The following is a 14,364-nucleotide window of genomic DNA, read 5'->3' on the forward strand; positions in this document are numbered from 1 at the left end:
ACCACTACCCAACCAAACAAGATCCACAGTCACCCAACTTGTGGACCAGACAGAGAGAAATTGGCCAGGACTGGTGTCAACCCAGCATTTTCAAGATGCTGGCTCTCATGTCAGTAGCTTTATCCTGTCTGTACCACAGACATCAGCCCTGACCCTCAGAGTACTTTGGAACATGTCCACACGGTACCAAGCAGGGTTACCTCAGCACATCCTCACTGGGCCCTTTCACTGCTTTCACTGCAGCAGCATCTACTGGAAACAGCTAGTACTGTGTATTAGTCCTGGGACCTTAGACCACCTGATCTAACCCACCATCACTCCTAGAGAAAGGATTCAAACTCTTGTACATTCTGAGGCACTTCTTATGTTCTTATCATTTTAAAGAACTTGCTAAGTCAGCAAAAGAAATGACTCTCCTGCACCAGCTTTTATTCTGGCCTTCAAAGTTCACTTAAGTATCTGGCTCTACCTGCTACAACCATTTTACCTATGGCACCTGTAATTAAGATGAGCAGAAGGAAGCAAAGTAGCTCACACTCCTACAGCGGCTTTTAGTCCAATGCCCCTGCAAGCCAACTCTAAACACAGCATGGCCTTGGTCTCAGTCAGTAGCAGGGAGAGGTATCAGCAGAGTCCCAGGGCTACCTCTCCATGTAGGAGGTTACAGTCTCCACTGTCCTTGGAGTTCGGATGCTGTCAAAATGTTCTGCAGTGATTTCATACACTGTGCTGGCTGAATAAACTAAACAAGTTCTACATGCTAACTGATCATGGGAAGCCTGAGTCATTTTAAAAGCAGCATCAAGGGGCACAGTCTCCTACAACTGGGCAGGATTGGAATAACACAGCCTCCTACAAATGGACAGGAATCAGAACCGGAGAATATTCGAAATGTGTAGCACCAGTTTTTACTTGAATTCAAAGCAGGTGTCAAAAAAGGCAGTGCTGCAGAGGCCAATTCATCTGTCACTACAGGAAATGGCTGGAAATGCTCTTTTGAGAGTGGATGTACAGATTCTAACATTACTCCACATGAGCGCTTTAATTCCTTGACATTCAAAATAGTATAATCTACCAGTAATTAGAAAAATCCTGACTATCTAGCATGAAGTTAGTCACTTTCTATGTCTGAAGCAAAGGATTCTGATCTCTAACTATTCCAATGGGGATAAACATCTCTTTATAAAGAAATCTGGGGAGGGGGGTCAGGATGGATTTTTATCTATCTGCTTTCCTGCAGCAGAACTCGTTAAACTGGGCTGGAAACTGAAAGGAACTCTCTCCCCACTTGACTGTGCAAAGGGATTGCTGAAGAAGAGGTTCATGTCCAGGGGTGCTTCAGCCTCAGAGTCCCATGAGTCTGAGTCTGTGCTGCTGGAGTCTTCAGCTGTTGTGGGTGGGTAGCTGAGCTGCTCTAACTGGTCAATAATGTCGGAGAACTGGAAGGCCGAGCTGGACTCGGAGCGGACTGAGTAGGCTGGGAAGTTGACCATGGAGCTGGCCTCAGACTGATTGGCTGAGCTGGATGTATGCAGAGAGAACCCACCATGTAGTGGCATGTTATTGAGGGAGCTGTTCTCAGACTGGTTGTTCCTAAGTGAGCTAGTTTCGGAAGGACTCAAGAGGCTCTGCATTAGGCTAGCCTGTGCCTTCACCTCGAACAGCTCTGAGGTGTCTGAGGGATGTACATTGCCGTTGAAATCACTTCCTTCCCCAAATTCAAAATCATCTTCTACACTCATGTCCACTGCTTCAGTAGAGTATCTATCTGGGCTGGACTGGGCAGACTCTGGACCACACAAGACAGGGGACACAGTGGACTGGACAGGTAACAGGGACTCCTGAAGAACTAAAGAACTGTATGGGAAAGAAAATGCCTCAGAGCCTCCAGCAAAGAAAGAGATGTCTGCTGGGTCATCATCTATGAACTCTTCAGACACCTGCAGCTGTGCGTTTGTCAATGTGAAAACAGGGACCCCTCTGAGGCACTGCTGGCCACCCTTGCACTCCCCACTAGGCAAGAAGGAGCCTGTAGGAAATTCATCCTCACTACTGTCATTGCTACAAACAGCTCTGAGACCCCTAATGGCCCTCCCTTTGTTAATGTCTAAAGCATTGAGACTCTGTCCTCTAGCACAGGCAGAACCATGGCTGTTCACAACACCACAAAACCCAGCACCTGGACCAGGCTGGAGCACAGAGGGTCCAGAGAGATGGGCCGGCTGTGTGCTGGGGCCTTCAGATGATGACGATCTGCTGCTCCGCTCTACTGCTGTGCTCTTGATGTGGGGAGACTGGGGGTCCACAAGGGAGCTGCTGCTGTCCTTCAGATTGGGCAGACCAGGAGGGGACAAAGAAGAAGCAAGGGGTGGATAAAGGGAGATATTTGCTGAGGACAGGGAGGCAGAAGTTCTCAAGCCATCGGTGAAGGAGACGCTCTGGGGGGGTCAAAATTAAGAAAAGAAAAAAGGAACATATAAAATTATACAACACTATTACAAATTGGTAAAGACAATTGGGAAGTATAGATACTTCTTACAACTTTCCTGGAAGGGGCACCTGAGTAGATTTTCCCTTTCTAAGTGAGGCTTTTGTTTTGAGATATTCTCACTGTAGTTTTGGCTAGTCTCAGACTCTGAAATTATAGACATGTGCAACCATGCCTGTCTTAGTATTGCAACCTGATCTTGTTTTCTGATTACAACACCTTAACTTTCTTCCCCAATTCTTGCAGTCATAGAATATTTACATGTCATAGTAAAGAAGAGAAGCTACCACAGAGAACCAGATGGCATGCAGACAAAGGTTTGTGGTAGTCCTAGTTATCCTAAATCTATAAAGAGATACATGTGGGTGTTCATCTCTCCACTCAGCCTCGGCCTCCACTGTAGTGAGACACCAGGTGACAAGCACATATTTATAGTACTTGATCATGAGTGGTAGAGATTTAACATCACTAAGGAGTGGGTAAACATAGCAGCCCGCTCCTGAGTACAATGGAAGGCCGAAATCACTGACTAGGATGCCCCTGGCCAACGTCAGTGGTGTACGAGCCCTGAGACATTCTCAAAGTGCTAGAGTGGACCCAAAAATGAAGGAGAAGAGGTCCACTGCTGGGTGAGAAAATACTATGGGGCAGGGAAGTAATCATACCAGGGTTCCTCATTAAGTTGATTAGAATAAAATAAACCCACATAGAATTGAGAATTTCTAGGAAAACATGTCCATAAGCAATACACCTCCTTGGTGTGTGTGTGTGTGTGTGCGTGTGCATGTGTATGTGTGTGTGTCATCACAGCATGGAAAAAAAGGCAAGTGATGTTGCAGGGCCCAGTAACTTGCCTTGTAGAAATGTAATAGCTGGTCATGATTCAAAAGCCATCTATTTTCCAATGGCTGTCGCACTGCCTGGTTTTAGTTTTGCTTTGTCTGAGGCAGTGTCTTTCACATAGCCTAGGTGGCCTTGAACTCCTGAGCTTCCTGTCTCAGCCTCCCGTATGTTGAGAGTCTAGGTGTCACTCACCATGACTGGCATATTAACTTTTCTTAATTACTCAACCACATTTCTTTATTTTCTCTTGATTTTAAAGTAAATTAGATAACTAAAAGCCTCAATGTAAATTTTAGACTATCCTTTAAAATTCAATTAAAAGGTGGGACACAGAAGCACTAAGATACAGGGCCCAAAAGATGCTTTTGGAAACTGCTTAGTATTAATAATAGCCCACCACCACCACTAATGAGACACCTGCACAGCATAACTATACTCAGGAAACTAGGGCAGCACAAGGAGCAGTTACAAGGGCTCCTGAGAGCACGACTCATGCTTGAGTGTGGGAGTTAATATGCAAATATGAAGCAGTAAAAGGCAGACCTGCAGTACGGATCAGGCACCTGAGGCTCAGTGTGCTCATGGAGGGGTTGATAGCTCACTGGGAACCCCCTGCCAATGTTCTCTGATGCACAGTTATGTGCATCTTTGCTTTAATAACAGTTACAATCCAGCCAAACAATCAGATGTAAAGCTGTTTCTTAATTTTTACATTTAACAGCATTTAAATCCTTTTAGCTCTCTTACCATTCCTTCACACCTCACAACAACATAGTCTTTATTGTGACATGACCATGCCTCTGTGCTCCCTCTAGCAGTCCTCTAAAGGCGGCACGTCGGTCCACCTGGAGAGGCTGCAATCTATGCAGGCATCACCTCCCAGCTGCTCCCTAGCGACTGCAGCACACTATGATTCATGGTGCAGAGCTCACAGCTGTCCCATCATCAAGGCTTTCATCGTGAGGTCAGAAGTATGCACTGAGTCATGTGAGCCTTCTTACAATGCAGAGGACTTTCTAGAAGAGTACACCCTGGTAATTAGTGCTGCTGATGGTTTCAACTGGAAATGACGAACCTGTTTAGGCAGATCTACAGTCAGAGCATGAAGAGACGTCCGAGTCTTACTGTGCCGTCTGCAAAACAGAGAATATGCTGTGAGGCTTAGCCTCTTCACCTCCCTGTCTGCCATCATCCCACTCAGTGCTTCCTCCTAGGACCTCAAGTCTGTACTGCATCCATGAAAAAAGCTCATGTAAAAATATGACCAAGACAGGGTGGAAAGCTAGAAATGGGCAGAAGAAAAGCAACCTGTAATTAAAATAAAAAAGAAACCCAAGAGGGATGCAATTTTCCCCATGAACTTTAAGGTTGCTTACCATACTATCAAGGTTAGAGTTACCTGCCTGTGTGACAGGACCTGGGATCACGTAGGGGACAAGCCTGTGGGGATCTTTAGCTTCTGGGCGTGTCTGTGAGAGCTGTGCTGCTTATGTCACCCTCCCTCCCACTGTGAATGAATCCCTCTTGGGAGAGGTTCCTTGACTTCAGAGCAGGAGCTGAGCACAACACACACACACACACACACACACACACACACACACACACACACACACCGCTTCCAGTGCTTCCAGTACTGCTGCTTTGACACTATGGTGGACTGAAATCAGGAACTGTGCATCAAGTCAGCCCCTCCCCCTTCCACCAGCTGCCTCTGCCAGGTATTTTATCACAGCATCAGGAGAAAAAGCTAAGGCACCATGTAAAACCTTCATAATACATGCAAACTACACACTTTAGAAACTACAAGTTGATATCATATATGAGCACAATTATCTCCATGAAGACATTATAAACCCATTTTTAAAAACAAAAACAAACCAGGCAGTGGTGGCATAGTGCCCATGTGGTATACAGACATGAATGCAGGCAAAATACACATACACATACAATTTTAAATAAAATAGAAAATTTAAAGGTACACATTTTATATCAGTGCTACAGCATTTACCTTTCGTATGGAATTCTCTTCATCCCACCGTCTTTGACATAATCTACTAGTTGTTTCTGAGTTCTTCCACTACAAATAAAGGTTCAGTTAAAACAAAGCAGTAACTCAGAGCATTACCGTTTAGAGTTAAGAACAGAAGTAAGACTGCCCAATGTAAATTGCTCAGTTATACTTTATAGTAAGTATAGACAATTTTCTGGGTAGTTTTTGTTAAGCCCATTTTCTCATAGTTTGAATATTTGATTTCCCCCATGTATTGTCCTTCACAAGAACTAATCCTGAATACAATTGTCTACCTAGCCTATGGCACCTCCCTCCCGTCTCTGCCTCTTTCCTCTCCCCAGTAGTCAGCTGTCCCTGCAGCTGAGGCCAGCCCTACCTGTATCTGAAGGAGGAGCCCCGGCTGAAGAAGACAGCTTTTGCCTTTGGCTTAGGCTGGTCAGAGAGTCTAAAAAAGGTATGGTACTCCACACATATCTTCCAGAAGTTCTTACATTCATCTCTGCTACCCAACAAGAACTCTAAGGTGTCCTGGTAGGGTCCCTAGAACAAAATACAAAGGTTCAGGAAGCAAGCCCAGAAGCAGATCATATAACAGTCAGTTTAAAAATCAAAACAGAGATCCAGGCATGGTGTCACATGCCTTAGATAACTATGAATTACAGTTTTCAGGCTCACAAACAACACGAGAAAGCCACTGTTGTCCTAGAAATGAAATTCTGGGCTCCAAGACCAAAACATTTTGAACCGTCAGATATATATTATCAAATTACTTTCCATATTCTTCTACTTTTACTATTCAAATAGTAAATAGCAGATCCCTTTCTTTAATGGGGTCTGTTAGCATGGGGCTATAATCACAGTACTTGGGAGTCTGAGGCAGGAAAATCAGGCAGTTGTACAGTTGGCACAACACAAAACCCAAAACCAAACAAAATAACAAAAACAAGCAACCTACCAAGCAAGCAACACAGACACATGCGTTCAGGCCTTTACCAAAGTCAATACTGTCCATACTGCACAAGAGCATGGGACTGGAGAAACCCCATGTGCTTAGGGACACTCTGTGGCTGGGCCAAGGGCCCAGGTGGCATCTCAAGTTCCAGCCTTGCCTTGGCTTAGCTGATCTATTGTTTCCTAACTTCCTTTGAACAAAGAAAATACAATTTGAACAATTTACTCAAAGTACTGAATTTCACCAATAACTACACAGTTACTTTTTGTATTTCTTTAAAAAGAAATTTTAAAATTTCAAATGCATTTGTGTTTTTTGCCTGCAAGTATGTCTGTCTTCATGAGTGTGTTAAATCCCCTGGAACTGGAGTTACAGACAATTGTGAGCTGGGAATTAAACCCTGGCCCTCCGGAAGAGTGGCCAGTGCCCTTCATCACTGAGCCATCTCTCCAGCCCTGCGTTTTCTATTTCTAATCATTCAATGTGTTTATTAACTTGTCAGCTGTTGTTGTTTAAAAACTCTTAAAAAAAGGAGTGTATTGTTTTCTTTTGTTTAGACTGGATCTTGCTATCTAAACTACTCCGGTTTCAAATTTCATAATTCTCCTTCCCCACCTCCTGATTAAAAAAGAGTTCTTATTATTTCTTGATAATCAAGAATTCTTCGATTAGACCAAGCAAGAGGTTCGTTTTTTTTATGTGCTTCTATGTGTGCCTGCATGTACGTATGTGCAGAAGAAGCCTGTGAGGAGGTCAGAAGAGAGGCTGGATCTCCTAAAGGTACAGACAATAGTAAACCACCATGCAGATGCTGGGAACTGAGCCAGAACCTCTGAAAGTGTAATAAGTGCTCTTAACCACTAAGCCATCTCTCCAGCCCCTGGAGATCATATTCTAAATTGAAAGCACCTGGGATGAATGGGGTAGCCCCTTAGCTCTGTCTGGGCAGAGGTGCTCACTTAGCACTGCTGAAGGGTTTTCACTACCCTCACCATGCGCTGTCCTAGACCCAGCCCAAGTCTGCTGGATGGGAAAAAGAGCCTGAGGGCTTTTCCAGATGGGCAGTGTGTGGTGAGATCACAGATATGTGCCCCAATTTTATACCAAATGCTTTAAAAAAAATGAAACCAAACCAAACCAAACCAAACATCTTTTTGTTGGATTAAATTGCCTAACAATATTAAAAGTTTCAAAATAATACTTACATGGACCTCAGGGTGGAGTTTAATAAGAAACCTTTTCCTCTTGAAGCTTAGTTTACGGACCTTGGACCAGTTGAAAGTATTAATTTTGGTGGTACCCTGAAATATCAGAGACAGACACACAGTGGTACATTTTTATCGACGTAGATCCTTGATAGCAACCTAGCAATTCAAGTGAGATGCCACCATTTCCCCTCCAACAGCTCTGAATCCACAGAGGCCAGAGCTGTCTGTCCCTTGGAGCTGGAGTTACAGGTAGTTGTGAGACAGTCAATGTGAGTACTAAGATCAAACTCAGGACCTCTGGAAGAGCAGTATGTGCCCATGACTGCTGAATCCCAGGGTGTACTCTTAGGTACCAGACAATCTTTCCAGCCTCATCACACATAATTTTTTTTTTTTGAGAGTTTCACTGTGTAGCCCAGGCTGGCCTGAACTCTTTAGGTAAACCAAACTGGCTTAGAGCTTCCTCAGTTTCCCCTGCCTGCCTCTGGAGTTTTATGAGATAGGTGTGGGCACCATGCTCAGCTCAACAGTGCTGATCTTATTCCACTTTGTCTTCATTTTAAAATGACACACAATTATTTTTCTGTGTGTATGTGACCATCCACATGCCACAGTGCAGTGTGGAGGTCAGAGGACAACTTGTGGGCAGGGTTCTCTCCTCCCACCACATGGGACCTGAGACCCGAACTACGGTCGCCAGGCTTGGCAGCAGGTGCCTCCCTCTATAGCTAAGCCATTCTGCAGGCCTAATCCCGTTTCTAAACTCATAACTGTTGTTCTGCCTTTGCTTTTCTCAAGCCCTCTGGTTTGTTTTTAGGAACTGCTGTTTTCTCTGTAATAGGAAGAAACTAACAAGACTCAGAGCCTGAGGTAGCAGCATGAGTCCACAATAAAACTTTCCTCTCATTCTTGACTGAGAGCCTGTAGGCTGCAACTGCCCTTTGTAGGACCTGTAAAATCACCAATGTAGTGTATGTGTGTGTGTGTGTGCACATGCACGTGTTCATGTGATTTCCCCACAAACAATAAAATACTATATAGAGTTTTTAACCTTTCTCCAAATGAATATCTCACTAGAGAGCATCCCTCTCCAATGTGCTGTAGTCCCACAATACAGGAGCGTATAACTTATTTAAGCGGACTTCAGATAGGTATTTTCTAGGATTTTACTGTTACAACTAAGAGTAATAGAGTAAAAATTACAAAAGAAGAATTTTGTATTTCTGATGAAGAACTTTCTTGCTTTGCATGGTCACAACACAACACAACACAACACACTTTTCTGCTTGCTAGAATCTGGTAGATAATGAGTCACGTCCTCCTAAGGTTTGTTGTCTTCCCATCTCTCCCATCTCTGGTACTGGCTGTTTCTTCTGAAAACACCTGTACTTCAGGGTACAGAGCGGCTCAGGTGCCTCTGACTCTTTACTCACATGCATGCATTTACAGTGCCAGGACTGCGACTTTATGGGTTAGGACTCAGCGACAGTCATCAATGAATGCTAAATCAAGAAGAAATCTGAAGAGATATAGAGGACTATGTGATTATAAAGTACGCCTTAGATGAGAGAGACAAACTACTAACTCTGTAGTAAAGAGTATCAGAGCACACGCAGAGGTTTAATCCACCAGCAGTAAGGACAGATGGCTGGCTATGCCTCTGAGGCCCTAAAGGATGTGATATGTCCTAGGCGCTCAGCTGGGAACATGTTACCTGAACCTAATCACAGAAGACATCCAGTAAGCCACAATGAGGGCTGTATTATTAGAAGTAAAACAGACAGACTCTTCAATAATGTCAATGTCATAAAACATAATTATCCAGACTCAATGGACTGAGACTGAAGATGTGATAGGTAAATGATACATCTGGCTTTAGACTGAAGATGTGACAGGTAAATGATACATCTGGCTTTAGACTGAAGATGTGATAGGTAAACGATACATCTGGCCTTTGACTGAAGATGTGATAGGTAAATGGCACATCTGGCCTAGACTAGATTCCATCCTGGAGGAACAAAGCTATAAAAGGGTATTACCACTGGGTCTAACAAAACAACTGACATTAATACAATGATCTCATTTTAATTTTTGATCTTATAATTTTTAAATATTAAATTTATTATTTGTTTTGTCAATGTTTGCATGTTTGCATCCATGCACACATACCATGACACATATGTGGAGGTAAGGGGCAAGTTGCAGAAGTCAGTTCTCTTCTACCTCCATGTGGGTTCTAGGATCAAACTCAGGTCATCAGGTTTGACAGTAAGCAAGTTTACACAATGAGCCATCCTGCTGTCATGCTAATTCCCTTTCTTTTGAGCCTTGCTTTGTTGCCCTGGCTGGCCTAGAACTCATGATCCCCTGACTCAGCTCCCTGACACCTGGGGTAAATGTATTATTGGTGTCAGTGGTAAGTGTACTGTGATTATGTAAAGACACACCATGTATGTAGGAAATGCATACAAAGGTCTGAGGAATGAGGATAGATGCCTCTTTGTTGCTGGTTCTTCAGCTACTTTGTGGGTTGTTCTTTCACCTTTCTCTACCCCTTTTCTTCTACCCTTTCAGCCCCCTAACACAGGGTAAGAGAGAAAAAGAATAAAGGGGAAAGGAAAGAACTCCCTGAATAAAGTCATGGGACAGAAAGGGGGTGATGCTATCATTAGCCTACGTCCTGCTGATGGGGGGCATTGAATTCCTTGGGGCACATTTGATTTTTGCTGTCAGGATATCTAATTTCTTGTTGTGGTTTCTTCTTTGTTCACAAGTACTTAACAAATTGCAAACACCAACAACCAACAATCTACCAACAACCAATTAACAACCTCCCTACTGGGGCTCTAGCATTTACATACCCTCTAAAAATTCCCCAGAATTCCAAACATCACACAATCACAGAACTAGCTTCAGCTGGCAAAATCGCACCCAGCTAGAGCGTGAGACAAATCATAGTCAGCTACTGTGGACAGTCTGAAGCAGCACCACCACTTACTCTCCCTTGCTTTAGAAGACACCGTGGTAGAAGCAGGCACTGAGTGCACTAAGTGTTGACAAAGGTGAATCCAGGTTAAGGACAAATGGGGTTCTCTATGCCACCCCAATACTCAGCTTCTCAGAGAAGATTCCATACTAGTGCTGCTGCTGCAAGGACCTGCATCAGCACCCATGGGTGCAAGGTAGTCAGGCTTTTCAGAGTAGCCTCCAGTTTCCTGTCAATCTGGCCAGCATTTTCAGGGAGGTGCCTTGCTTCTAACCTCTGGCACATACGATGAAGGGGAGACCACTGTACTGCTTTCCCAGGGTCTGCCTGACTTTCTGTTATCAGGCTCACTGTATCTGAGCCCCTGTTATCAAAAGCTCTCATAGCCAGCAAAGTTGTTACCCCTAGAATGTCCACAGCCTCCAGATAGAATCCTGAGACCCAGTTTAAGATCCTAGGAGGTGACTCTGGTTCAACATTAGAATAAACACTGAGAAGGGAATGGATCCCTTGGGCAATGGTCAGTCCTGGAGGTAGTGGGGGCCTTGTGAGTTCCAGGACAGTAAACAGAGTTTTACTGTGGCAGAGAGGGACAAGAAAGCAGCTTCTTCATTGTAAGAGGTAAGACCAGATTATATGCTAAGATTCTCTTCCACACACATCACAACAACAAAAAATCTACCAACAAATACAGCAACAACACAATGTATCAACCAGCCGTGCACTAGGATGGCCTGCCCTGGCCCCTCCTTGCTCGACCGCCTACCTGGAACACCAGGACACCCATGTGAGAAACTGCCAGATTGATCTTGGTCCCTTCTCTGTCAGAAGCCATGTGAAACCTGATGCCATACATTTCCAACTTCCTTGCAATCTCAAGCACCTGGAAATCTGACTCTGCAGGAGTCTGGCCCCTATAGTGAAGAACATTTTAACATATCAAAACACTTGTGGTGTAAAAATGAGTCAAAACAAATAAAAAATTAAGTCAGGAAAACAGTCAGATAAAGCATCCAACAAAGCAATGTGGAAGATTTTGTTTTTAGAAGGCAGATGGTTCACTTCTATGCATGTAAAGGGTAGAATGTTTCATTTAAATTCACTAAATGGTCAGTTTTACAACCTACTTGAAGTTATATGCAAACACATCTAGCTACCAAATAGTCAATTGGCGGAAATGTCATAAATGATACTGGTATCTTTATTATCATTGTAAAACAACTGGGTTTATCCACATATAGGTTTGCTAACATGTAACACGCTGTGTCCACAGCCCACGCTACATCCTCAGAAAACAGAAGTGAGTGTGGCCAACATCTCATTAAGCAGCCTGCAGGAAAGAGATGCTCCCAGGAAGTCACATTTGGAACAAAGAAAGGCTCCCCCACGCCAGTGTCCTGACTGTGGGATTTCCCTTTCCTCTGTTGGAGCCACACTGGGCTGTTGTATGTTCTGAGACCAGAGAACAACCACTGTTACTTCAGCTCAAATTCTGTAGAAGCCCGAACAGCAGCTCCTAGTTAAACATCTCTAATGTAGCTACAACTACATCACCTCACTCCTGACTTACGTGTGCCTCTGGTGGAAGTCTAGTATCTTTTCCAGAGATGTCTCCTGGTTAGGCAAGTATTCATTGGCTTTGAGGTGTTCTCGATCCAGGGTTTCATCATAATCTCCGATTTCCGCTGAGAAGAAGAGACAATGAAAGTCATCACTTGGGTTTTGAAGTAAACGGTATCTGTGTATGCAAATGTTTTACATTTTATTTTTCCAAATATGCTGTTCAAAGGTAAACACATGAAAAGGTTTGAGATTTTCCCTCCAATTCCTGAAGATCAAAAATTCTGATGAGTGTTTACAGTGAACCCTGAGTATAATGACTGTTTTTACTTTTTTTTTTTTTTCCAAGACAGGGTTTCTCTGTGTAGCCCTGGCTGTCCTGGAACTCACTTGGTAGACCAGGCTGGCCTCGAACTCAGAAATCCGCCTGCCTCTGCCTCCCAGAGTGCTGGGATCACAGGCGTGCGCCACCACCGCTCAGCCTGTTTTTACTTTTTAAACAATTTTTAAACATTTTATGTGCTTTGCTTGCATGTGACATACCACATCATGAACCATGTAAGCAGTGCTTAAGGAAGTCAGAGGAAGGCATTGTACTCTCGGGACTGGAGTTGCAGAAGGTTGTGAGCCACCATGTGAGTGCTGGGAGCAGCCCGAGGACACATGAACAGCAAGTGCTCTTAACCTCTGAGTCATCTCTCTAGCCCTGGCTTACTATTTTTAAAAATCAGTTTACACATAAATTGTTTCATAAATACTATGACCAGAACCATTATTTTGCTTTAGAAAAAACATGCTAAATCTTTTTTCTTCCCTTCAGGGCTTTTCAACTTTTCAAAACTTAATTTTCTGAAAATTTGTTAAAGATTTATTTATTATGTATAAGTACACTGTAGCCATCTTCTGACACACCAGAAGAGGGCATCAGATCTCATTACAGATGGTTGTGAGCTACCATGTGGTTTCTGGGACTTGAACTCAGGACCTCTGGAAGAGCAGTCAGTGCTCTTAACCTCTGAGCCATCTCTCCAGCCCAATTTTCTGAAATTTTAAAAAGATTTATTTTTTATGTGTATGAATGTTTTGCCTCCACATAATAAACGCACCATGATATGGCCTTATCATTAGTTTAGAAATGATGTGGGCCCTTCCCTTTCTATCCCTGTGGCTGATAGCTTCATAAGTTTTGTAAGCATGCACCCATATCTTGGAATCTCTTGCTATACTTCTCACAGTTTATTTGTGAAGTAAGTTTAGTTTTATATCTTTATTATTTTTGTTTCATAAAAGATAATAAAGAACCATGTTCTCTTCCCTTTACTAATGTTTAGACAGCACAGACTCACTCTCCGGAGGCCCTTTTCTGGGTGTGCTGAGAATCTGATTTACAGCCTGACTTGGGTTGGATACAGATTGCTGTTAAATTAGATAAAGGTAGGTGGGACATGGAGGCAGAGGTTAGTCTGGGGTGCATACGCAGTGATTTCAAGGCCAGGCCGAGCTGCTTAAAAACAAACAAACCAACGTAACACCCAAGGGCTAGGTGTGTGGTTCAGTGGCAGAATGCCTGCCTAGCATGTGCAAGGCTCTGTGTTCTCTCCCTGCACTGGGAAGGGAAAAGAGAAAGCACAGGCATCGAGAGACAACTCTAAAGAATGAATGTAACTTGAGTCTATATGCAGAGCTATTACATATTACAAATGTTAGCTCTCCTTCTATCCAGAATATATCTAAGGAAATGCCCATTTCTTTATGACCAGGCATGTCAATTACTCATGAGCACATCAACTAACGGCAGCTCTGCGGGGCCTGAGCCTTGGACTGGGCCTGAGCAAGCTTTTCTCCATGTAAAGATACTAACATTGCAGAAGGTGGGATATGAGAAGGGCCGCAGTGGTGGCTGTGCAGGTTAGGCGTTCTTCCAGGAGGTCTCTCTTGAGTTGCAGGGCAAACAGGTACCTAGAAAGAGGTTCGAAGCAAGAGCAGATCAACTCCAAAAGTTCTCTGGACATAATACAGACATGCCTCTATATGAAAGCATACAAGCTATGGGAAGCACCAGCACTCAACATTGAGCAGAATGCAGGGCCCTCCCTCCAAGAGCAGGCAACGTCACAAAAGCCCTTTCACAAAACAAGCAGAAAACCAAAGGTCAGAACACAAATCTCTTCATCAGACCGAGACGTGCACATCAGAGCACAGAGTTCTTAGCACACAGAAGGACTTCTGTCTGACAATAGGATAGAGAAATTAGCCTTCTCAGGCATACCACTGACCCACACAATCACACTCTCCAAGGCAATATGTTTAAGAAGT

General features: G+C 43.7%; 1 protein-coding gene across 1 annotated transcript in view; it reads right to left on the reverse strand.

Moving 5' to 3' along the window:
• Positions 1–14,364, reverse strand: part of Farp2 (FERM, ARH/RhoGEF and pleckstrin domain protein 2) — a 107,336-nt gene that overhangs the window by 38,975 nt on the left and 53,997 nt on the right. Inside the window, exons 6-13 of the mRNA XM_052193764.1 lie at positions 13,910–14,007; positions 12,059–12,173; positions 11,255–11,402; positions 7,500–7,595; positions 5,719–5,882; positions 5,340–5,408; positions 4,407–4,464; positions 2,180–2,438 (exon numbers count right to left, since the gene is read on the reverse strand). Of these exons, the coding sequence (XP_052049724.1) occupies positions 2,180–2,438; positions 4,407–4,464; positions 5,340–5,408; positions 5,719–5,882; positions 7,500–7,595; positions 11,255–11,402; positions 12,059–12,173; positions 13,910–14,007 (1,007 nt within the window). The remainder of the gene's footprint in view (positions 1–2,179; positions 2,439–4,406; positions 4,465–5,339; positions 5,409–5,718; positions 5,883–7,499; positions 7,596–11,254; positions 11,403–12,058; positions 12,174–13,909; positions 14,008–14,364) is intronic.

Source organism: Apodemus sylvaticus, chromosome 9, assembly GCF_947179515.1.
Source record: "Apodemus sylvaticus chromosome 9, mApoSyl1.1, whole genome shotgun sequence".
Classification (NCBI taxonomy): domain Eukaryota; kingdom Metazoa; phylum Chordata; class Mammalia; order Rodentia; family Muridae; genus Apodemus; species Apodemus sylvaticus.